Source organism: Mercenaria mercenaria, chromosome 1, assembly GCF_021730395.1.
Source record: "Mercenaria mercenaria strain notata chromosome 1, MADL_Memer_1, whole genome shotgun sequence".
Classification (NCBI taxonomy): Eukaryota; Metazoa; Mollusca; class Bivalvia; order Venerida; family Veneridae; genus Mercenaria; species Mercenaria mercenaria.
The window spans coordinates 76,874,068-76,899,467 of NC_069361.1; the positions used below are offsets into that span (position 1 = coordinate 76,874,068).

Consider the following 25,400-nt stretch of genomic DNA (forward strand, 5'->3'; position numbering starts at 1 on the left):
ATTTAGTTATAGTTTCATCAGTAATCAATACATTTTCAAAGGATATGAAATACGAATCTGTACTAGTAATTAACTATAACACAGGAGCCAATCACAAGTATACTGTGCACTATAAGTAAGTGAAATATGATGCATATAGCGAAACAGTTATTGATCGGGTGCTTCTTTTTAGGAACAGCAATTATTTGTGTGGATTAAAAAAAAAGTAATCAGTAATGTGATTATACCAATGAACACCAATATGTAGGTCTGCCTAAGGGGTGGTAATATAATTTTTTCTATATTTCTTTAATTGCTCCACTTCTATAAAGAAAATTACACGTTTTCTGTGATATTTTGTTTAAAAAAAAAAAAAGAAAAAAAAAAAACAAGTCCAAAGTACGTATATTTGAATGCTCTGAAAATTATAATAATCAGATAATATTTCAGCTATATTGAAGACGCTCTTTCTAAATGTCGTTTTGAAATCGCCATTTTAGAAATGTCCTTTTTTTATAGGTATTCCCGATTATTTTTAAAATGCAAAATGAACAGATAAAATCGGACTACTTATACTGTTTGCACAATTGGGTGCAGATCATTAGATAGATGTGAAGGTTACAAAGACCTTGTAATCCGAATCATTTCAATACGAGAAAATCTGATAACAAAGCGTTGCGCATATAGACACAAAACTTAACTTTGTTGACAAGCGGTTTGAAAGTATGCAATTAATGCCATTTTCTTTTTGTAAAAATTCTAGTAGAAAATAAATCTTATATTGTATGTAGAGTAACATATTCCCTAGAAACTGAAATTGGGCTATTTAGTTATTATGGATTTTTAAACAGAAGTTTCTTTTTTTTTTAATAAGATTTTTTCTTTCTTAATACAAGCAATCAGAAAACATTATTTCTTAATATTTTAGTAAACTAGAAGAATAAAATGGACTGTCACAAAAGCTTATATTTTGATGATTGTGGTGATGAATGTTTGACAGAAAAGAAAGATTATTTTTTGCCTGGCCTAGAAGAGTAATTGATAAATACACTGAAGCTAGCCGACTCTCCGCATATCCTTAGGGAGTGTCCGCTACTAGTTATAATGAGCCAGTCAATACAACATAAATATGAATTATTAAACACATAGAAGAAAAAATGACAATGGTCGATGAAACGTAAATGGACCCTCGTATATATATACAAATGCATTAATTTGAATATAGAATCGCGATTTATACGGAATATTGATTTTGAAAGTAAACAAAAAGAAAAAGAAAATTATATTAGCGATGACCAAATGCTTTCTTCTTTTTGAAAGGACAGCAAATGTATATTACTATTTACATTAACTGTCTTTTTTTAAAATACCACCGGAATAGTATTTCAGTTTTTTCCCGTGAAAGTTTTTTTTTTTTAATATTCAAATTCAGTGCATTTCTATTAAATTCTGATATAAGATCACTGGAGTGTTAAGTACTACGGGGATTCATGTTTGGACATTGGAACAAGTTACAACATATCGGAAATTTTGATGTTAAACGGAATGATGTTTTTCACGTGTCAATGGAAGAGTATGCATACAATAATTAACTGTTTAATAGCGGTTCACACATATACAATATGTACTTAAATGTGAAATTTGGAAAGTCGATTGCTTCAAGCGCAATCTAGTTTTATTTTAAAAATGTTATAGATTTAAGCCGTCTTACCACTGGACCGTGGATTGTAAGATCACGATCGAAGTAAAATTGGATATTTTACAATAAGGAAAAGTGCAGTCACTTAAACAGGACGCGCATAATACTGAAATTAATAGTAAGAAAGGTTTTATTTTAAAATCACGACTCTAGTTTAGAATAAATTTAAAAGGGACTATTATTGAACAAATCACCGATATGACTATAGCATTTCTTCTATATAATTTTGAAAAATAAATCCGAAAAAGGAAAGAACGTCGGAAAAGTGAAAGTACATTTTTTTCTTAGCTGATACTTGTGTTAAATTTATGGAAGATGAAAAAGAACATCATGGCAATAAATTTCTTGATGATTTTAACAGTTTTAGTACAGAACACGCAAAATGTGAAGGATGTAACTTAAAGCCTGATCGTCAGGGATATTTTAAAAATACTTGTATAAATTCGCTGGAAAATAATGAAGCAAAGAAAGTTCAGGGTAATTCGTTTGTAGAGCATAATCGAGATAAAGGCTCTTTAGATGATATAACTGCGGACAAGTTGGATGAAAAAAGTCTTAAAAAGAAAAAGAAGAAAAAGAAGCGGAGAGAAAAGAATGAAGATGATAAAATACATAGAAATAGAGACAGTGAAACGGATAAAGAAGAAAATGAAGAAGAAATAAGAAAAAGAAGAAAACATAAACGAAAGAAAAGAAAAACGACAGAAAGTAAGACTGGTGCTTGTGAAAATGGAAACGAAAAGAAAAATAAATCGGGAAAGACCAGGAAACGGAATTCGCCACAATTTCCATCTGATGAACTCTGGTTAGGAAGAGAATTATATCAAAATAACGCAGTGGCCGAAGATTTTGCCAGCAATAGTGCTGTTAAACCTGAAGGAAACTCATCCGTCCAATATGACTTGTTTTTAGCAAGTTCCTTTTCTCCAAGATCAGTATTACAACAAAAACGCCATCTGGCGGGTAAATATGACGGCGCTCACGTTCAAAGTGAAAACTGTCGTCTGCCGAATGGTGATGTTCATGGCCTTTATAAAAAGAAAGAAAATAAAAGAACATTGAAAAAGAAACGTTTGGTTAATCTAAAGAGAACCTCGTCAAAAATTTCCATTTGGTCGTCTGAACTACCTCAGATTTCTTCTAGACTAGAGCTTGATCCAACTGCACGAACAGCGCGGCCAAAACATAAACCGGAAGTTGGAACAGACACCGGAAGTGAAAATCAAGAAGAGTTTCCAGAACCTCTGAAACTCTGCAAAGTTGTCACAAAGTTCCCTTTATTGTCATTTTGTAAGTTTCATATTGTTTTTAAGCATTCGTAGTGCCCTACTAAGTACTTTTAACGATTACCATAGAACTCTTCTTTTGTACGTTGGTTATAATCTATATTTGTTCAGTTTAGAGGATCAAACCACCCCGAAGACCGCTTCCTACAGGTTGCTAGTATTTGATAGAGATTCATGAACATTTAAATTATTGAATTTAGACTTGGATCTCGAGCTTTGAGCAATAGTGCTTACAAATAAATTGCATGCTATTTCGAAATCATTCAGGAACTACCAGAAACCAGATTCGTGAAAAATTATAGTAATAATATTTGTTTGAATTTTATTTAATTTCATACTGAACTCAAAGCGTTGAATGATAGCAACCTTCGCGTCGATAAGGGGAAGTAATACTGTGATGGAGTTTTCAATAAAAGGAGGTGTCGTGACCCTAGCCAGGTTCGAATTCGCGGTGTCCGGGTTACCAGCCGAGCCAATACTATTCAATGTCTGAAAAAAAATGTTTTAACATCATTGAGAAGGTCATATATACGATATATATTTTTTCAATATCTTTGTACATGGAAAGTCATTTAACGTTTTTGCGACCGTTTATATTTGACATTCTGAACGCTTATTTATGTAAATATTCTTTTAAGATTTAATATTGTATAAAATAACGCAGTTAAGCCTAAACAAACAGAAAAACATATTTTGATTTCAATGTCGTTCGTTCGAAGGACCACTGGAGTATCCCTCAAAAGACGCATTCTTAGGAAATTGCCGTAAATGATTTAAGGTTATGTCAACGTGAATTAATCCTTTAATCGGATTATCTTGGGTATATTTTGAATTAATCTTTAAACATGAATAAATCAGATTTAAGAAGACTTGAAATAAGTGCAAACATATTAAGGTACCAAGATACCTATTTAACATTTTCTAGTTTGTCTTTAGTGTACATCTGAAGCGATAATACCACCCGCAATGCATTGTTTTATATAGAAGTTTCCATAGGGTGTTAAGTCTTTTGCACATCCGAGTTAGACATAAAACTTATACATGTATAGTTTGAATGAACTTAATTCATAAGCAATCTGCCACCCCCTCCCTCCTTCCGCTATGCCGACTGTTTTGCTTAACTAAACCGTGTCTTTATCCATATATATTTCTTGTCGTATCGCCAAATCTCGGGTTTGTTTGATCAACAGCTCTTTTTGTATTTATAAGCAATAACTGCACATCCGTTAAAATTATCTAAAGAAAACATCTAGAGATCTACATATTTAATGCAAAACATTAGGTCTTATCTTCTGCAAAAAATTTAATTGGTCCATAAGAATAGCGTTAAAAAAATTATAACTTCCACATTACAAAAATACAACAAAAACAATACAGAATTTAGTATAAAACACTGTTAGGTGATATCGAAATATGTAAAGTTTAAATTTTAAGATTTCGAGGTATAAAGTGATGTATAAGGATCTGCAAGATGACTGCATCTGTTCATACCTGGTGCCATATAAGTAGATGCTGCCATGGCTCTAGCAGGGCTCGAACAGCATCTCAGAGTTGAACGACCGCCGCCTTACCCGCATGAATACCTACAAATGACCCAAAATCTGAACCAGATTTTGTAATAAGTATCCAAATACCCTTTTTGACAGTATACATATCTAAAGTGCCATGGATTAACATGTTTTACTTTCTTTTCAGTTGCAGTGACATTGATACATACAACGGTCATTGGAGTTACATTAGGCCTCGTCTTTTCCGGATATGACGTATTTCCCGCCGTTTTCGACGATTTGCCGCTCTATATTTACAATGATGTCCGACTCAAGGAACTGACATGGCGGTCGAGGACATCCTTCGACGGGTATATTTTTAGACCTGTGTATGGCTACAATATCAACACAGGTTACCGAGGTTCAATCAGGGATACTGTAGAAGTTATCTACGAAAAACCAGGCGAAAATATTTTGACGCCTGCGCACCTTTTTTGGATAAAAACAGCAGAAGAACGTCTTTTCAACGAGATAAATTTCCAGGAGGATTTTTGTTTGCTTGATCACAATTACAACTGTGTAAAACCACAGTCTTTAGTCAGGTTGTTTGATGGAACTTATTCAAATGTTGATTCGATTTTCTATAATAGAAATTTTAGCAACATTAACGAAGTTTTATATAAAGCTTCCATCTATAACGAAACAAAAGACTATTTGAAGTTATTTCTCGGCAAAGACAGTGTGATAACCCCAGCCGGAAGTTATACATCCATTACTCGGTCTTTCTTTTTCATGGGATGGCCCCTTTATAAATTACAGAATGGCAAATGGGGTAGAGAGGAAGATATCAAAAATTATCTCGCTGATACATTCAAGCCTAAAATCGAGAATATACGAGATTTTTATCTAGTTGAACGTTTGGATGTATATTACCTAAGTAAGATGCTGTATGAACATGATGTAGTCGAACAAGCATTAAAAGACATAATGCTTGCAATAGGAAGTGTTCTTTTTATTTTCCTGTTCATGTGTTTTCAAACTGGCTCTGTAGTTGTTACGAGTCTCGGCGTTTTAAGTATACTTTCAAGTTTTCTATTAACCAATCTAGTTTACCGCTATGTCTTTCAGTTCAAATACTTTGGATTTTTTCACGTCATTGCAATATTTCTTATCCTCGGAATCGGTGCTGACGATTTATTTGTATTCTATGACACATGGCGTCTTACGGGCCATACGAAATACCCGAGCAACGCCTATCGGCTTTCCGACTGTTTCCGGAAAGCGGCGAAAACTACTTTCGTGACGTCATTGACGACTACGATAGCTTTTCTGGTCAGCGGTTTATCTCCACTGCTTCCAGTGAAAACATTTGGAATATTTACAGGGTTTCTTGTAGCAGTTAACTATTTATGGGTGATACTATACTTTCCGTCAATAATCATTATTCATCATACAAAGACTAAAAATATATGGAGGCGTTTTCACCGCTTCCTGCTTTCAATTTGTTTGGCGGAAAGACTTCCAGGATTACAGGAAGATGGCAAAACGGCATCAAATGCGGACACTAATTCATTATCAGAAACGAACAGTGCACGTGGGTTACTAACTGGTTCTAGTCAGGACAATGACACTTTAGCAAGCAGTCCTCGAAAACATACATTGCCAAAAAGTACCGTGCTTCCAAGTATTTCCGGTATACCTTCACCCAGTCACGCCAGTACGCCTCGATTGGTAGACAATTCACGTGACATTCATCCGGAAGTTACTGTTACACTCGAAGATGGAGTTATGAACGATCTTGGTCGAGCACCACGCGCTGGTCCAGGTTCCGTGTTAAGTTGGGAAAAAATTCAATCTGACACGGCGAAGGAAGAGTATTTAATGAGGAAAAGATCCAAGCCTAAGAAATCGTTTGAGGAAAGAAACAGAATTGTGAAGTTTCTAAGGAACACTTTTTTTGATTTTATGACAAAAAGAATTGTTAAAATCATGATCCCTATATTGTTCCTGGGTGTGGCGATTTTCTTTATTCACAGAGCAACCATGATAGAGCCAGATACTCACCAGGTAACTTTTACAATAGATAAAATTCATTTGTTACAGCAATCATACTTTTAAAGTACGTCTGAAAAACTCATGTTTGTATCTTATTGCATCCCGTATTTCCTTTTAGCATGTTCAGGACAATCCAAGTAAATTCGATACCCCAAAAAGCAAATACGTCTCATGCTCATGAAACATTTTTTCAGATTGCATATCAGAAAGTTAAGTTAATAAATATTTTCAAATGACTATTTAGTATTCATGGTCAGTTTAAATTTGAATTTGAAGGTCTAGTAAAAGCATTCAAAATTTCAATCTCAAACTCAGTTGAGACCGAAAAATGTTCTGCGGGCATGGGATCTGAAACAGAAGAAAGGATAAGTCTGCCCATTCAGGCCTCTATGATGGTGAAGTTGATTATGCAGATTTATTGTACATTAATCTCAAAAGTTTAATCCATTTTGTGTGCGGCAGTCATTACAACAGAGGTATTATAATCTTATGACCATTCGCGAGATTATTCACATTTTTACAGAAGATAAATTAAAAAATTCTTGTCCACTCATAGCACATGTTTGATTTATTTCTTTAAGCTGCGACTGTTTCGAGGTAACCATAATTATGCCAAAGCGACGGATAGACATTACTTCTACTTCTTGAGAAACCAAGATGATGAATACCAGCGCCTCTACCTGGTTTGGGGAATACTTCCGGCGGATATCAGCGCGTGCGATCAAAAATCAGCAGACTTTTGTTTCGGGGAACCCAAGTATGACAGGCATTTCGAGATGAATACCGAGTCAGCTCAAATAGCATTTAAGGTATATACTTGTTTGTGTGTCTATATGCAAATAGAAAACTCAGTCTTTCAGTGTAATATTAGATAATCTGTATGAGACACTTAAATCATTGTTCAGTCATCATATTACGCTGACTTCCCAGAACAACACTTTGATGAAAATAAAACATGCACGCTTATAAAGTTTAATTCGGCATCAGTACGTAAAAACAGCAAGATATATTGCCGAAGCTTACTGATAAACTGCAAAATCCAGAAAGGCAATGTACAAATGTACATTTTATATTGTTTTGTTTTGCAGGATTTGTGCAATCGTTTAAAGAACCTAGATGCAAAGTTGGCTGACCGACTTCATATTCAGAGAGACAGTATTAATAACCAACTAAAAATTGCCTGCTTTACTGAAGACTTCGAACAGTATTTCGAGGTACGTGAGTTATTTAGTGTTAAATGAATATAACAGGAGCACATAGATTAAAATTTCAGAGCGAAGCCAAACCTGAGACGAACATTTTCCAAGGCGGAATATTAAAATATCAATTTTCATTTTAATAAGTTATTTTTTTCCATAATGTCCTTTATGTTTCTGTGGTATCCAAATGTCGTTACGACGATGCTTGAACTAAGATGAACTATCATTTATCACCATGAACTATCATGAATTACCGATAAATACCACGAACTAACATAAATTACCATGGACTACCTGGAATTACCAAAAACTACCAACTATCAGGAAGTACCATGAATTTAAATGGACTACCATGATCTACCATTGATTACCATGGATTACCACCATGGATTACCATGAATTATTACGGATAATAATGAACTACTTTTGACTACCACGAATTACCACGGATTGTCATGACTAAAATGAACCACAACGATTTACCACGAGTTTCTTTAATAGTCATGAACTTCCATGGACGGCCATGAATCACCACGTACTGCCATTAATTATCAATTATCATGAACTACCAAATACTACCAGGCACTGCGGTACCATGGACACAGTGTCCATAACAATTAGCCTAATTTCAGTACATTTAAGACCAGTATTCTCACAATTTTAATATAATATTTTACCATTTTACAGTATTGAAAAGTGTTAGAAAACCATGCACCGATATAGTCTGTTTTGAAACAACTATGCGTGGTTACACGAATGTTTATTCGTAGACTCATTACAAAGGCTGATTAACCTTTAATATGTTTGTATAGTATCATATCAACATCTTCAAAAGGAGAATGAGTTTACTTTGAAAACACTGAATTTCTCGTTATAGGAATTTTGGGGTGATCTCTCTGGGGTTTATTTGCATTAGAAATGTAAAATCGACTTTTTATTCATTTAGAAGTGAAACTCAAATGTTAGACGCCGTGGGTATTGTTTTAAAACAAAGAATGTTATTAAAGACAATCAAATAAACACTAGCTACATTTCCATTCCATAAATGCCAATAAGACACAAGTTTCGAATATCTGTTAAGAAATGCATCTACTGTATGTGAAAATTAAACTCTTTCTTTTTAATTCTTTTTAATAATCCGCTATTTCGGTAACATAAAAAGAAAACTGTAACTTCTCTTAAAGTTTATAATTACGAACACATGATATCTAGTGTTACAACATAACATGACTTAAGAAATGAAGGAAAGTTCGAAAGTTTAACAAAATCCAATAACAATCCAATAAAAAATTGCTATTGGTGTCATCAGTGATTGCTCTCCTAAAATTTGTGTATTTGTAGGGCTTTTAAAGAGATACATGAGAATTTGAACTATAAACGTAATATTACTTAAGCCCGCTCGCTTAATAGGAAGAGTGTAGATCTACGAATCGCGGGGTCGTGAGTTCGATCCCCTGGCGAGGCATATGTCCTTCTCGGCGATTTGATAATACCTTACGTCAGGAACTATTTCATCCTCCACCTCTGTATCATGAGTGGAAGTTGGCATTTACATACGGAGAACAGTTAGTATACTGTACAGAAACAAGAAACACTGGTTATGTTCACTGTTTGCTGTTAGATGACTGAAATACTGTTGAAAAACGGGGCTAATCCCAAAATAAATTGAAAATAACATAAGAAATTGTTAATACAGCACAGGAAAATCGTGTGAAAAACATAGAAGTGCCGTACTAAGTGTTTATAATTGTCTGAAAGCACTGTTTAAAGCTTCTAGTTCACAATTTGGGGGAAACGTAAATGTGAAGAGATGTAAAAGTACACCTGACACTTGGGAAAACATGAAACCTATGCAGAATGCTAAAGAATGATAAATTATTCGTCATTTCAAAGCATTCAAATACGTAACTCCGTCCGACTCCGTCTCGTTATAGGGACACTGCAAAATATCTTACCGATTGGTAATATGTATCATATACAAGTTAAATTAAAAAAAATAATGAAGAATACATTTCATTTTTTTTTAAATACATTTTTGGATCATCCGGTGAACTTTGATTTTGTATTTATCGGTAAACATGAACTGATCATGACTGGCGCGTTTCTTTTGTCATACATGCGTATATATTATTTATTGTTGAAATTGTTTAAAACAGTTATACCAAAAGTTGTTGCTCATCAAGTCATTTACTCTTTCAACAAAGGACCAACTATCTGCCAAAAATCAATGTATCATGACCTATAGCCTGTAGACAGAGCATTATGAATGTTTACTTTTCATTAAATGTCCGCCTGTGTATTTATTTGAACCCATATAAAGAAACTCAAACAGATTTTAAAGCAAATATTTGGAAAGTATATTATGCGAAATGCGTGTTAAAACTGTTTATTGATCACTTAACCTTCATTTGAAATTAGATGAATAATATGAATAGAACCTAACGTTAAAATCTGGACCATTTTTTAATATACTATATCTCGCATACCAAAATTGTACATTTTGACATTGTAGTAAATTATAGTAGAGCTTCTAAAAGGGTTGTTCCATCGGCTTCATCAGTACGTTTCCAATGTGCAAATTCCCGATGAATTCGTACATGGACGTAAGATTTACACACCATCAACAGTGCCCAAATACGTGTTACAGATTACATAAGCACGGGAAAATACTCATACACGTGCTAAACAAAATGTTTATGCTTTAATCTCATTTTTTAAAAATGAGACAAAAGGCTGGTGCGCATGGTATAATTAACCTTTAGCCTGTAGACAGCCCTTCAAAGTATAAATGGTACTGCCCAAACTGAATGACAGACCAGTCCATTTTAGAAATTTAGCAGGCTAAATGTTAAAACTTTAGCCCTCTCACTGCAATATATGTTAATATCACCAATACGTATCTTGGATTTCTGTTTACTTCGATGACGAATTAACAACACCTAGCTAAATATTGCGATCTTTAGAATATACTCATTTTCTCTTTTTCAGAATGAAGTAGCTTCAAACTGGCGGCTTCCGTCGGATATGAATTTGTCACTTCCGGTTTCTTCGGACCACGTGACTAAACTTATGGACGCATATCAGTATATCTACCGAGTATCTTTACCAGACGACTTTACAAACTATTTTGAGGTAACAATTAAAAGTATATTTTAGATGTTTAGTATGTTGAAAAATATTCTAAACTTGTAATTCATTGTAAATGCAAAGTTACTAGTATCATTTTGCTATAGTTATTTATATGGGTGATATATGTGTCAATTGTTACACCGTTTTTGACGCATTAACAGTAACAGCGAACGTGAAGAGTAACAGGCTTACTATAACTGTTCTAATTAAGGTTGCAAATACTGTGTAATTCTATCTGTAGCCTGAGTCATTCCTTGTAAAATATAATACTGTGTCTAAAAGCATGTGCGTGTTATATGCCAGTCTAGAAATTTCTCCTGAAAGAAATAAACTTTGGCTAATATTCTTTTAACTTAGATTTTCTTGAAAAAAAAAATCGTCTCATTTTGGCTACTTCGGTTTACATTTTGTTTTTGTAAATGGACTTAGTCACTTTTAAAATGCTTGACGTATTTGTCTCATTTGTGTCAGTTTTGAAAATGTTGCAAATGTCTTTGGTTTCCAGCTTCTGATCTCATACTGGCTTACTGATGGATACGATCTGAACCCGACAAAAGATTACTTCCGGTATAATGAGCTGTTTGCCGAGAGGCGTGTCCAAGGTGTCACTCAAAATGCGTACTACTCAGGCTCGGGTAATGATATTTCGCGACTATTTTTTGTTGTACATATTTTTGTAAATTTTACTGTGTCCATACATTTAAAGAAAAACACTGATCAGATTAATGTTGAAGAAATATTAGAATCCACTTCTTTTGGCAAGAATCATGAATGTGGTATGAATTTATAGACGTCAGACTGTAGCAGCAAAAATCAGGAATTTTATTTTTGTTCCCGAAAATTTAAAAAGATCTAAATCTACCTAGAAGTCGGAGACATTTTAAGACTTTCACATTCTTTAGCCTTTTTAATTAATATTTTGAAAGAAAACACAGTTTTGACTTTATTTCCCAATTTTAACATTTAGAACACGGTGTATATTTTAGGTCTGTACTATGGTACTAAGCTACAATATTTGGCGATAGAGATCAACACGACCATGAATTTATACAGTCTCGGTTACGAAGAAGGTTTGCCTGTATTTGAGGAGTGGGAAAACTTCATTCAGAGCATAGTAAGTAGTTCGTTTAGTTAAGAAATAATTTATAGTAAAAGAGTGTTTTAACACTATTTATGCACGATGGGCGGTTATACGTCGGGCATAATAATTTCATGAGGGCGTAGCCCGAGTGAAATTATTCGTACGACGTATTACCGCCCGAGTGTATAAATAGTGTTAAAACACTCTTTTGCTATAAATTATTTCGATTCTTATATGCCCTAAATCTAAAACAGTAGATAAAATATAGAAGCGCTCTTTCTTGGTCGCAACAGAAAACTTTGACGTCACCGCACATTAATGTGACGTCATTCTAGCGTAAGAGTGTTTTAACAGAGATATTAGAATAACATTATATAAACTTTTACTTTCACTGCAACAAATGCTTGAGCTTTTGATTAACTTGATCCGTTTCTTGGGAAAGTTGGGAATGATCAGTCTGTTTCTTTTGCAAGGCTCGACGTGCAGTGTAATATTTGTTATTTGATTATAATCCAAACCTATTTTGTTGAAATTTTTGTTTGGAGTCATGCAAAGGACTTATAATTACGACGGCGCAGCCGAGTGATTAATAATACGCATCTGAACGACAAACATGGTTTTTCAAACCAAATCACTGTCTGAGATATATATTTCGATTCAATCACGTTTCAAGGTTATTTTCTGATCCGAAGATATAGGCTATCCGTCGAACGTTGTCTTTTTCATGGTATTCTTTTCAAACGTGCACTACAGTTTGAGCTATGACGTAATAATTGTGACGACAAACAGTGACTTTATTTATAATGAATAAAATTGCAAGTCCTAATATTTTAGTTAATTGCCTCCATTTTTTCAGAACAGAAAAATGCCTGACCTCTCAAGAATCTACAGGTTACTGAACATTTGCACTGGCTCACGTGCAAAGGTATTTTTTCTTGTCGAAAATTTTAATACAATATAAATTACTTATACGAAGATTTTTGTTAATCTTATGTTTGTAATAATTGAGAGATAAACACATTTGATTATTTCCTTTAAATTAGAACCTCAGTGTATATTTGATAGTCTGTATATGGCTACTGTACAATATTTCGATAAGATCACAACATTGAATTTACGCTCTTACGAAGAAAGGTTGACAGTTTGAAGGGTAAAATACAAATTAATGTCGAAGTGTTAAGAATAAATTTAGAAAAATAAAATATATCACGATCGGTTATATTAATTTTCATGCACCATGAATTATTTCGACTATTACGCGTGTATAATAGTGTTTAACCACCGCTTTGCTAAATATTTCGTTCCTATGCTAATAAAACGTGAAATTCCTCGGTCACAAAAATTATCACGCGACGGACGTCTCTAGCAAAGACGTTAACACAAATAAATAATTAATATAAAACTTTACTTTCACTGCAACAAATGCTTGCAGCTATTTGATTAACTTTGACCCGTTTCTTGGAAAGTTGGGAATGATCATACTGTTTCTTTTGCAGAGGCTCGACTGTGCAGTGTAATATGTTGTTATTTAAGAATTAATATATCCCAAACCATGATTTGTTGTTGAAATTTTTTTTGTTTGGAGTTCAGATGCAAAGGACTTATAATTACGACGGCGCAGCCCGAGTGATATAATAATACGCATCTGAACGACAAACAATGGTTATATTCAAACCAAATCACTGTCTGAGATATATTATTTCGATTCAATCACGTTTTCAAGGTTTATTTTCTGCATCCTTGAAGATATAGGCTATCCGTCGAACCGTTGTCTGTTTTTCATGGTATTCTTTTCAAACGTGCCACATACACGTTTGACGCTATGACGTAATAATTGTGACGCACAAACAGTGACTTTATTTATAATGACATAAAATTGCCAAGTCTCTAATATTTTAGTTAAATTGCCTATCCATTTGTTTTCAGAACAGAAAAATGCCTGCACCTCTCAAGAATGGCATACAGGTTACTGAAACACTTTGGCACTGGCTTCACGTGCAAGAGGTATTGTCTTTCTTGGTCGAAGAATTTTAATACAATATAAATTACTTTAAAGGTTTTCTTAAAAATCTTATTTTAGAAACATTGGCCTTTTGGTAAACTCATGCTTGTTTTCTTAGAGTTAGTCCTGCAAATTGCATATTTTGAAATTCTATTAGGCTACCATTTGTATATGTAGTGTTCACGGTCCGTACAACGTGGGTGAAATGTGTACGCATCTGAAATAAATCATGTGTGTAATCAGTTATGAAGGAACGTAAATATGCAAAACAAAATTATTCTGCACCAGTCGTTATAATACATAAATATACATATATCAATTACGGTATTACAGTTCACATGTTAGTGTTTCCCTGTAGGTGTAACATAGATTTTACGCCCACCGGCTTCTCATATACTTGCTCCAGAATGGTGAAGAAAACTGACTCCACATAAATACGCGAGAAATCAGTACTAAAGACGAAAATACACTCACAAGCTATATATTAAAGAAAAACTACTGTTATTTTAAGTTTGACTTAAAAGTTGTTCAACAGCACGCATGTGGATTTACTTATTTTGAACAGGCCCTGCTCAAATCTATATATAATATAGGCATGTTGTAAAAATGCCTGATCTCTGTCAAAGAATCGGAAGAAAAGGAAGGGAAATTGTCAGTAAAACTACAAATGATATGATTATTTCCAAATAATTGTATATGAATGTAATGTGCTATTTCAGACTCTAGCCTCCTCCGCAATAACGGGTATTATTGTCGGACTGTTGTCAGCCTGGCCTATTCTCGTACTGACGACCTTTAACTTCATCATAGGGACAATCGCCGCCGTTACTATAGGCTTGGTCACAGCTTGTGTCATAGGTCTTATACCTCTAGCTGGTTGGAAACTCGGGGTAACAATTTTTTTTTTATTTTCCTTTCAGGTTTAGAATTTCGTAAGTCTTAACATCGTGAAAATGACAACTTCTACGAAAGTATTGCCATGTCCTTTTAGCAGAATGTAACAGTGTACGTGGTGTCGTATATTTATCATTTTAAATCATTTTTGCCAAGAACTATTTTGATTTATCGCTTGCACAAAAGTTACTACTTGATAGTGGTTCGGTACAGACTTTTACAGTATGATGAGTATCTCTGCTTGACAGACACGCCAAGCTTGAAATGTCTCGAGCATTTGTTCTACCTTATGTTGGTAACACAATGCACGAACTGGTAGTCTAAATTCTAACTACAACACATTTATGTAACAATAAATATTTTGTGATTTATAAAAAATATATGTTTTGACATTCTGATTTTCTACTCCAGGTCTTGGAGTCGATCAATCTATGTATGGTCGTCGGTCTATCTGTAGACTACATTGTTCATCTCGCAGAAGCTTACCGGATGTCAAAGTCACCCAGACGCTTGGACAGAGTTCATGACATGCTTGAATCAATCGGACTTTCTGTAATATCTGGTGCTATAACAACCATGGGCGCTGCTGTATTTATGCTGTTTGCAAAAATACAGTTTTTCTTTCAGTTCGGGATATTTATTTTAAGTACTGTCGGAATTTCCTTGGTATTTTCTCTACTGGGTTTTACGACATTGTTATCCCTTTGCGGACCGGAAAATGATACGGGCTCAGTCACAAAGATGGCTTCTAGTCTGGTTAAGTTTTGTAAAAAAGGTGATAACATAAGTGAAAAAGCGGCGGACGAAGCGGCGAAAACAAAATCTCGGATATCGTGCCCATGTGCATCGCCCTCTATATTGGTCGACAGATTTTATGATTGGCTGAGCTACATGAAGAGTGAGCATCAGCTAGCAACGACCAGGCAAACTAAACCACCTATGTGATTAAAACATCGTGACAAGTACACTTTCAGTTTATCTATATTGTTTGCATATGCTTATTTTAAGTGTGATATCGGAAGCAAAGAAAGATACTGTGATAGAATTACTGTGCAATTAAAGTTCACATATATGAAAGTATCTAGAATTATATGGAAACTATTTCTACAATCTATGCTAGTTGAACTAATTAAGTAAGCTGTTTTGGATCAAACTGAAAGTGTTCAACACTGTATGTATCTGCTACAACCAGGGTCATTTGAATTCCACATAGCGTCCTATTACCAATCATTGGGCCAGTTCAGTTCTTTTTCACTTTGAAAAGTTGTCATGATTTATAATGATAAGTACATGTAAACTATACAAACTTAAACTGAAAATAGCTGAAATCAAATTCGTGTGAGGACAGCATTAAATTAAAAGCAGGTGCCAACTTATGTATATCTTGTCGATTTAGATTTTTAAACTTGTTGCTATGAAAATTAAATAAGCTTTACTGAACAGAAATAGCTTTTGTAACATGCAAAGATGATTATATATTTTTATAGAAATATTTTATCACTTTTATAGCAATTTATTTTCGTCATTGTTATATTGTTTTACCCTAAAAATAAAAAAAAGATGCAAGCACATTTTTTGTTAGTTTCTGTTTATTAATACCCACTCATCAATCACAACTCGACACATAACACCAATTAAAAAAAGAATCATAGAAAATTTCAGCCTAGAGCAACGCACGCCAAATTGAGCAGCACCCGAACCATGCATGTATCTGGACTTCTTTCATTATTGTTTATGATCCGGTTCTATAAACAGATCAAGAATAAAACGTTAAAAAGATGAAATTATTCTGTCATGACCATTCTAACATGAAAATGCAATCCTGTTACCGCAAAAACAATTACACTCAAACCGGATTTCCCAACCGCTTTTAAAACCAGTCAGCCGGACAGGTTATTATATTCTTGCACATTTGTGATTTTACCCATTACGACAAAAACCATCCAGCTTCCCCATGCCAGATGACTCTCGTGTTGTTGATGACAACTTAAGATTCATACGCTGATTGTATATTGCTTATGCAAACTTAAATCATAAACAATCATGTTGACTTTTGATCTTTTTTCCTTACATATGTATTATATTTCTCTACTAAAAAATATTATTTTACGGAAAAACATAATGTTACGTAGCAAATGATAATGCTAAACCGGAACATTGTTTTAGCTTCATTTATTCCATAATTAGTAAGATGCCGGGCAACATAACCAGGGCCTGAAATTACTCGCATTTTTTCCTGTGTATGGGTATTTTACATTATAAAATTGGAGGTCATTTACAACCTTATAACGTTATAATAAAAGGGATATCACTGAATTTAGAGAGGTAAATTACAGGTAATGCTGTTAGCTCCCCTTCGGGACATCATACGTACGTCGTCAATTCTACCGTTAAATGGCGTTCAAAGGGGTAAATGCGAAAAGTGTAAGGGTAACAAAAACAAGACATGCCAATAAGTTTCAATTTAAACAATTCTAAATTCAAAGGGAGGTAAGTTTTGGACCGTATTTATCACAAATCACATTCTTTACACATGTGAGGAATACGGTCCTGTTTTATCGCAGAAAAGGATATAATGTTTTCTACCTGACCGTCCATATCTTCACATTTTCTATGAAATTTGTGATCGACATCACGTTTTTGGGACGACATTACACAATAGTTTTAACAAGAAATCCGGCTATTTTTTGTGTCTTAAGCATATTTTCCTATGTTGTCAAACCACGAACATTTGCGAGAGATTGACAAATTATACATGAAGCAACATCGTTCTAGCGTTGTCCGCTGGTCTTTCTTCTGTCTGTCCGTTTAGTATCGGGAAGTGACACTAGTTTTGATGCCTAGCCTTAACAGTGTATTAACAGGGCCTGTTTCGTGTCCTGTCCATAATTCTGTCATCTGTCAAGGGATTATCATAACATTTGTTACAAATACTTTCCATAACGAAGCACACTCAAACTCCTTCATGAAAGGCCCTAACACTTTGAGTTTAAATGTCAACAGGTTGTTTTTTTCCTGTCTGCTTCAAATCCGGCCTGCATGGGTTTTTAATATTTCTTTCGCAACAGTTTCTCACATAAAGACGATGTGTCAAATGCAACCCTAAAAACTCTACCTCAAAGGAAAGGTCAAGGTTACACTTGGTGGTTAAAAATGTTAACAATATCTGTTTTATGACAGCTTCATAACTGTATCTTCTATCAAGGAATCATGCATAATGTAAATCAGCACAAATGTTCCGGATAATGAGGTGATGCATCATATGCTACTCACAGACCCTCTAGGTCAAAGGTCAAGGTCATCATTTGAGATAAAAGGATAACATGACCAGCTACATATCTGCACAAGAACCCTGCAATCCATCGAGGGTTTTTTTATGTTGCTTGGCATAAATGTTCCTCGTTGCATGTGTCATGCGATTGTTGATTCGGTCTAGTTTTGGTCGTGCTGCTGTAAGTCAGGCATAAACATTTTAATTTAAATTTTCAGAGAAACTAGCATTCTATGTAACCATTGTTGGCATAGGTTTGTTAAGTATACTTTTAAACTGCGGGATGAAAAAATGATAATTTAAACACTGTGTCCGTGACAACTGACAAAAATCAAAGCACTGAAGTACTGATGGGGCGATTTTCTTGTCGGTCTGAGGAAAATTTTGGGTTCGGAGCCCGCTGCAAACCAGACTGTTTATGATTATGGTCCAGTCCTGTTCTTTCCCTTATACAATGGTTTGGAAAATAGACGGACACGTAATAGTGTACCTCCTTTTTTGAAGAGTATTCAAGTCCTACCATAAGCCTACTTTAACTAATATTTCAGGAGGGCGTAGGTTCAAGCCCCACTAGGACCAAACTTTTTTCCATTAAACTGCCGTTAAATCAAATAATATTATAGTTTCTATTGTAAATGTAAACATTATTTCTGTAGCAAAATATAACATGTAAGCTGATTCGGTATGCAAATTGTAGAATGTGGTCAATTGTTTCTTCTCATGTTACTGTGGCAATTCCACGCAGCACTTACGTCCCCTAGAGCAACTGATCTGGAAGATTTTTTTAAAAAACTTATGCTACCATTTTACATTATTCATATTTTGTATTCATTGTCTATTGTATTAAATGCAAAATAATGCCTAGTAAAAGTAATACTTTTATTACCATAATTAGTAAAGCGCAGTATAATTCATATCGACATTTGTTATGAATGAAACTGTGCCCGGAACCAGTGTTTGTTTAATGAGCTATTTATAGACCGAGGTCAAATGGTCATTGGAATCCCGTTTCCAGTTAAACAACACATGTAAACATTATCTAAGTGTTTCGGTAAAATTTTAATTCGATGTGCTGTATATTTTTGTTAAATACGTCTTATATTTCGCATGATTTATCAGCTATTATCTCTGCATATTACACGGTGTGTGTATTATGTTAATAAGTTTTACATTATCAAAGATGAAATAGTTCCATTCATACGTATATTTCATTCATAGGGGGTGAATTAATTTACCTTAATTATGTAATATTTTCTAATGTTACCTGAAAGGATAACAGAGAGCTGCATGACATGATCATTTGAGAGCTGCATGACATAATCATTTACATAATCAAGTAGAAATAATTGTTATAGTATTATATGCATTTTGGACAAATTTATATGCCATACATGTTATTACTGTTCTGCGGAAATGTCAGGACTATTTCGGGGGGCGATTGCTTACTGTTGCTTGTAGGCATATGGTATTAAGAGAAACTGAAACGTATTGTTCAGCCTGTGACTAATCGCCTCCAAAAGAGCATAAGCTACATACATTTGGCAATAAGTAACCCAAGAGCCCTTCAAACAATCTGTGCATCAAACTTTGTTTTGAGACTAACCGAAACAAAAGCCTACTTAGATGGTTAGTTCATACAGATAAAATACGCACTTCTTTAAATCTTTGTAAAATCACAGTATATACATGATATTAGCCTGGTACCCGACTGTATATCGAGAATCATTCTCTCCAAACAGCCGTTTATGGAACGTAGAGAGTAAACACGGGCACCAGTCTAACATGATATGTGAGATAACCTTTACTAGAAACGTGTCTTCCACTACTATCACTCATCACGATTATGACACATTTATGAAATATCCGGTTTGAGATAAGAGTGATATTCCTCGGCTCAAAAAGCGGATAACTGAATTGACATGAGGTAGCACTTGATCGCTTTGTTGCACTGACTTGCAAAAATATATGATATATATCTATATAATTGGCCAGACGTTCCAAAAAAATCATTCTCATTGTGACAGTCGTATTCAAAACATTGAAAATGAGAACTACGCTGCTTGTCTTTGCAGCGGCACTTGGTAAGTGAATTATTGTTGACAATAATAACCACTGTACAAATGGCATGGGGGATGTTGTTGACGTCTATTGAACATGAAAAGAAGTTTTGTTTAGACTAAAACGTTATATCAACTTAATATCTCTCTTTTTAAATAAATTCAATGTAAATCAGCAGTATTTCATAACTGAGCCGCGCCATGACAAAACCAATATAGTGCGTTGCGACCAGCATGGATCCAGACCAGCCTACGAATTCGCACAGTCTCGTCGTCAGGATCCATGCTGTTCGCTTTCAAAGACTATTGCAATTAGAGAAACTGTTAGCGAACAGCATGGATCCGGACCAGACTGCACGGGCTGGTCTGGATCCATGCTGGTCGCAAACGAACTAGGCCTGTGTTGGTTTTCTAATGGCGCGGCTCATATAGTAATCGTCACTCGATTGATAACTCTAGTTTAATGATTGAAGTTGTCCATTGTTCGGTCCATGTTTTTTGTTACTTTTTACAACAAAATTAACCCTAGGTGTCATAAAATGCTTCTGTTAGTTACTTTCGCATCTTTTATCCCACATAGAATTTACGTGTTTTGTGGATATTGTTTTCAGTTGTTTATACCCTTGCTGAGAACTGCGACTCCACTAGCACACAGAACCAGTGTACAAGTACTAGCTGTTCGACAGGTTACCTGAAGGAATGTGCCAACAATCTTTGCACGTGCAGTCGTAAGCACAATTAATATCATGAGCTGATCCACTTTAAAACTTGCAAATATTCGTATTATATTGTTTCAAACAACCATGTTACTTTGTTTCGACTGAGGAAAGTTATGTAGTAACCATCCGGATATATCTATTGTCCAAAGCGTTTTCTTCCACTGGGTGTAGATTCAGATGGGAGGTAACTGTTTTGGCGGCAACGAGTCCCTAACAGTTACCCGAGAGCCGGATATTCTCATCTGCATCTACAACCAGTGGTAAATGCATACCGTACTTAAAAAATTATGGAATAAAGCAAAACAAAATATTTTTTCTTTACAGCTTTCTTTCTTTTAAAAGCGTATTTAAACAAAGCGCGGGAAATTAACCTCCGTAAACAGAAACGATGTCATGACTTTTGGATAACACGCAACAAAAAAGTTTCAGATAGGTTTTATCATTTCTAGCATGTAATGTAAGATATTATTGTTGCTTTTTGAATCGAGAAATATACTAAAAGGAACTAGAAGAGCATCTATCATTGTATTTGATTTTTATCGCATTTTGAAACGTCAGGACGTCTGCTATTTGGGAGTATTCCAACAGCTATCGTTTGTTTACTTACCTACTACTATATACTAACATATTTATGGTCATTGCAATTCTACACTGTAGCGTGTGCAAATAATCTGACTAATCAAAAACCTAGCTAATGACTGATGATGAGGTAATTAAAGTTTCTAATTATAGAATAGGTTACAATGAACTAAAATCAGAACCAAATACTGTAATAAAGTACCGTATAGATTATGAATGCAACTTAAACGCCGATTCCTTCATTTTTTTTTGAATAAGAGTTGTCCTCTACTGATCATGTGTCTTTATTATTATCATTAGAATGTGAATCTCATGTTTATGTTATGTACATACTGAGAATTTAATAATAAACTTGAAAACTTGAAACAATTTAGCTATAAATACATTTTTATAGAAAGCAACATCACTAAATAACGATTACTTAAACAAAGATTTTAAAATATCTTTCGTTCATGTTCATTTAAATGTTTAGATAAAAAGTATGCACGGCTTAATTTATCCGAGTAGTACTGAACCGGACGTCATGCGGCAATTAGACGTCATAATGCTCTCTTACCAGTCACCGCGTCAAACATTGTTTATCGCAGAATATACAGAGCTTGAAAGTGTGGCCTCTTTAGGCAGCCTTTTTTTAATTCATTGTATATACATCAGTACACTGATATTTGTTTTGTACAGCAATAAGCATGTTTTGTTTTCTGTTCAATTTTTCATTTTAAACTAACCTTTCTTTCTATGATTTGGTGTTGTTTGAATATTTTTTCTCAGAATGTAAGGCTAAGCGTTAAAGTGTGCGGAGGCCAGAGATTGCATGACAACACACTCTTTCCATGGACAACTTACGGAGAAATGCAGTTTTTGCTTTTAACAAACAGTCGTAGCTAATCGAGCATTAATAGCTCTGAAATGTTCTGCTTTGGTATCACACAGTCATCTAATGAAACACAATGTTTAGTATTCACTTATTTTATACACTAATTCAAATTATTTCCTTTATAGGTCGTCCAAATAGTTGGTTGTAGCATAGAGACATGAATATTTTTTTATTCTATATCTATTTTATCTATCCGATCGTGAACATGTTTCTCATTACAGAGCTGGTGCAGCCGTTCTGCGCATGCCCGGAATGATTATCAATAAGGAGCGCACGGCAAAATTACGCATTTTTAGCATGTCCGCACGCATTTAGTCTATAATATGCATAATATACTGACTAAAGGTTAGGGTTAGTATCACCATGGTTACAAAATGATATGCATTTAAGATATTTTTCGTTAAAATTTAGTTAATCCGGTATATACCGGAGTCTGTAATATATCACAGGCGCACCAGCTCTGTTTTTAGTCACAGCCCATTATATTACCTTATTGGACGCAAGTGCATACAAGAATCCTGTATTTTTTTTCGTATTTGGACGGTTCAAAACGTCCTTTGTTAAACATATGATAAAGCCTGATATGCGTGAAAATGTTCCGAATGTAAATCGGGTGAAGTAAAAAGTTATTTAACATTGAACTGTGTACAACACGAGATATATTTGGACTCGTACCCAGCTCGTCCAATATGGTTTTCTCAGCTAGGTACGAGCCCAAATATATCTCCGTATTGTACAGAACAATGTTCGAAAACTTAATGATATTGCCACGTGCAATTTCGAATTTCATTTTATGCAAGGACGTGCCCAGTTAACGGATTTTGGCAACTGCAAATTGAGATCGAAATAGCTTACCTTTTCTTGTATAATGTCTTGTCCGTTAGTTTAAACATATTTTATTTCTTTCGATAAAGTTACATAGTCATTGTGCAAAATACATTTATGAAATGTTGGATTAGAAAACAAGCAAGTAAATGCTTATATTAATTCCTTTCCATGGTGGAGTTGGCCTATTTATCATTGCACTTATTCGACCGGAAAGTAATGTAAATTAGTGAGAGTAGTTTTTAATTGAAACTTTTGCAAAAAGGATTTATATCATTACGTTTACCGCAAAAAAAATATTATAATAACTTTATCATTGTTATTCAGTTGTGTAAGGTATGTAATAGTATATAGACTAAGAGCTGAGGTGAATATAAAATAAAAAAAGAAACAAATTGTGATTTGGTATGGGTCATGATGTCACGCAAGGGATAAAAGGAGTGCAGAATATCACCAAATATGTCCCCGTCATGTGTCAAATCATGTAGCTCTGAACACGTAGGAAGATTAGTTTGTTGTTTTCGTATGCAAGATGCTCGTCTCCATGAAGAAGATTATTGAGTGTGATACCACATGGGAGATCAGATAAGTACCGTTGACGTGCAAGGTGAAACCTCGGACACTGAAGGAGAAAGTGAAGCGGAGTTTCGACTGCACCACATTCGCAGAGAGGAGATTCAACAATATTTCTACGATGAAGCTCAAAGTTTAGAGAACTGCATCCGAGTCGTAAGCGGGTATGTTGAATTTGGTACTTTCGTACCCCGACGTTAAAGAGTGGTTTGGAGCTATTCTTACAAATGGAAAGTTTGTTTTTAAATTCGGAATAAGGTTTAATATTAAGAATGAGATTTCGTAGATACATAGGAGTGAGGTTGATTTTCATCTTATAAAACTGTATTAGCCGATGTTTTCTTCTCCGTTCAGACAAAGTTTCCCAGTTTAATTCTTTCAAGAGACGTTCTGAGTTGCAATATTTCGTTGCCCCTGTTACAATTCTTCCTGCTGCTATCTGTACCGCTTCTAGATCGTTTTTAAACTCGTTCGTGCAGTTATCCCAAACGATGTCTCCGTATTCCAAGAGTGGTCTTATGAATGAGATATACATTTTCTCAAGACTACTTCCTGACAATTTAAATTTGAGCGATCAGAGTACTCCGATTCTCTGCCATGCCTTGTTAATACACGATGAAAGATGGGAAGACCATTTGGCGTCGTCAGACAAAGCAAGACCAAGATGTTTGTGTGTTTTTACCATGTTTACTGGGATATGGTCCATGAAAAGGGTTGGATGGAAAGGTTTGTTTCGTTTCCGTGAGAAGACAATAGATTCTGTTTTGGCTGGATTAAAAGAAACAAGCCATAATTTTGACCAAGAGGTAATTCGAGACAAGTCTTCATTTAGAGCAGCAGCAGAGATAAAAGGATCTTCCACGACAATGTAAAGACTTGTGTTGTCGGCGAATAGGCGAATATTGGATTTTATGTCAACAACAATGTCGTTTATGTAGAGCAAAAAGAGAAGAGGGCCTAAGATAGATCCTTGTGGGACCCCGGCATTTATTGAAGACCAATTAGATGAAGCATTAGCAAGAACTACTCGTTGCTTTCTATCTGATAAATAAGATTCAAACCAGTTCAAGAGATTGCCTTGTACTCCAATAGATGATAGTTTAGTTAAGAGACCCCGACGCCACACCCGATCAAACGCTTTAGAGGTGTCACAGAAGACATCACGGACTTCTTTACCCTCGTCTAAAGCTTTTATAATATCGTTGTAGAGATACGATAACTGATTTGTTGTAGAGTCGCCTTTAACAAATCCAGACTGGAATGGTGTGATGAAGTTATTACAAAAAAGGTAGTTGTAGAAATATTAATGGATACAACGCTCCATTAGTTTTCCTAGGCAGCTGAGAAGAGATATTGGTCGATAGTTAGCTGGTTTTGATGGGTCAGACTTTTTGAATATTGGAGAAACGTTTGCACATTTCCAAGAAGTTGGGAAAACTGAGTTAGAGATAAGTGTGTTAAAAAAGGATGACAGTGGACCGGCTAATTCCTGGATGCCTTCTTTGATCATTTTTGGGCTGACAAGGTATGGACCACTAGCTTTAGAAGGATCTATTATTGAAGCTGCCTCTCGAATATCTTCGGCAATTACAGAAATATTTGACAAGACGGAATGGGTAAAATTAGGTATAATAGGAGGTGTGTGATTGGTGTCATCTAAAGTAGACTGATTACAAAAGAAAGTGTTAAGT

At 34.7% G+C, this 25,400-nt stretch overlaps 1 protein-coding gene across 1 annotated transcript; it reads left to right on the top strand.

Annotated features, from left to right (window-relative positions):
• Positions 1-16,375, top strand: LOC123533361 (uncharacterized). The gene is made up of 10 exons (XM_053551476.1): positions 1-2,968; positions 4,660-6,518; positions 7,088-7,315; positions 7,595-7,720; positions 10,694-10,837; positions 11,340-11,469; positions 11,821-11,948; positions 13,842-13,919; positions 14,637-14,807; positions 15,223-16,375. Exons 1-10 carry the CDS (start codon positions 1,987-1,989, stop codon positions 15,754-15,756), a joined length of 4,380 nt encoding a protein of 1,459 aa, XP_053407451.1. The 5' UTR covers positions 1-1,986; the 3' UTR covers positions 15,757-16,375.
• Positions 16,376-25,400: the final 9,025 nt, after the last annotated feature.

Coding starts and splice junctions, on each gene's coding strand:
- LOC123533361 (XM_053551476.1), top strand. CDS start 1,987: ATGGAAGATGAAAAAGAACATCATGGCAATAAATTTCTTGATGATTTT. Junction 7,721..10,693: donor ACTTCGAACAGTATTTCGAG/GTACGTGAGTTA, acceptor TCTCTTTTTCAG/AATGAAGTAGCTTCAAACTG. Junction 11,949..13,841: donor AAAACTTCATTCAGAGCATA/GTAAGTAGTTCG, acceptor ATTTGTTTTCAG/AACAGAAAAATGCCTGCACC.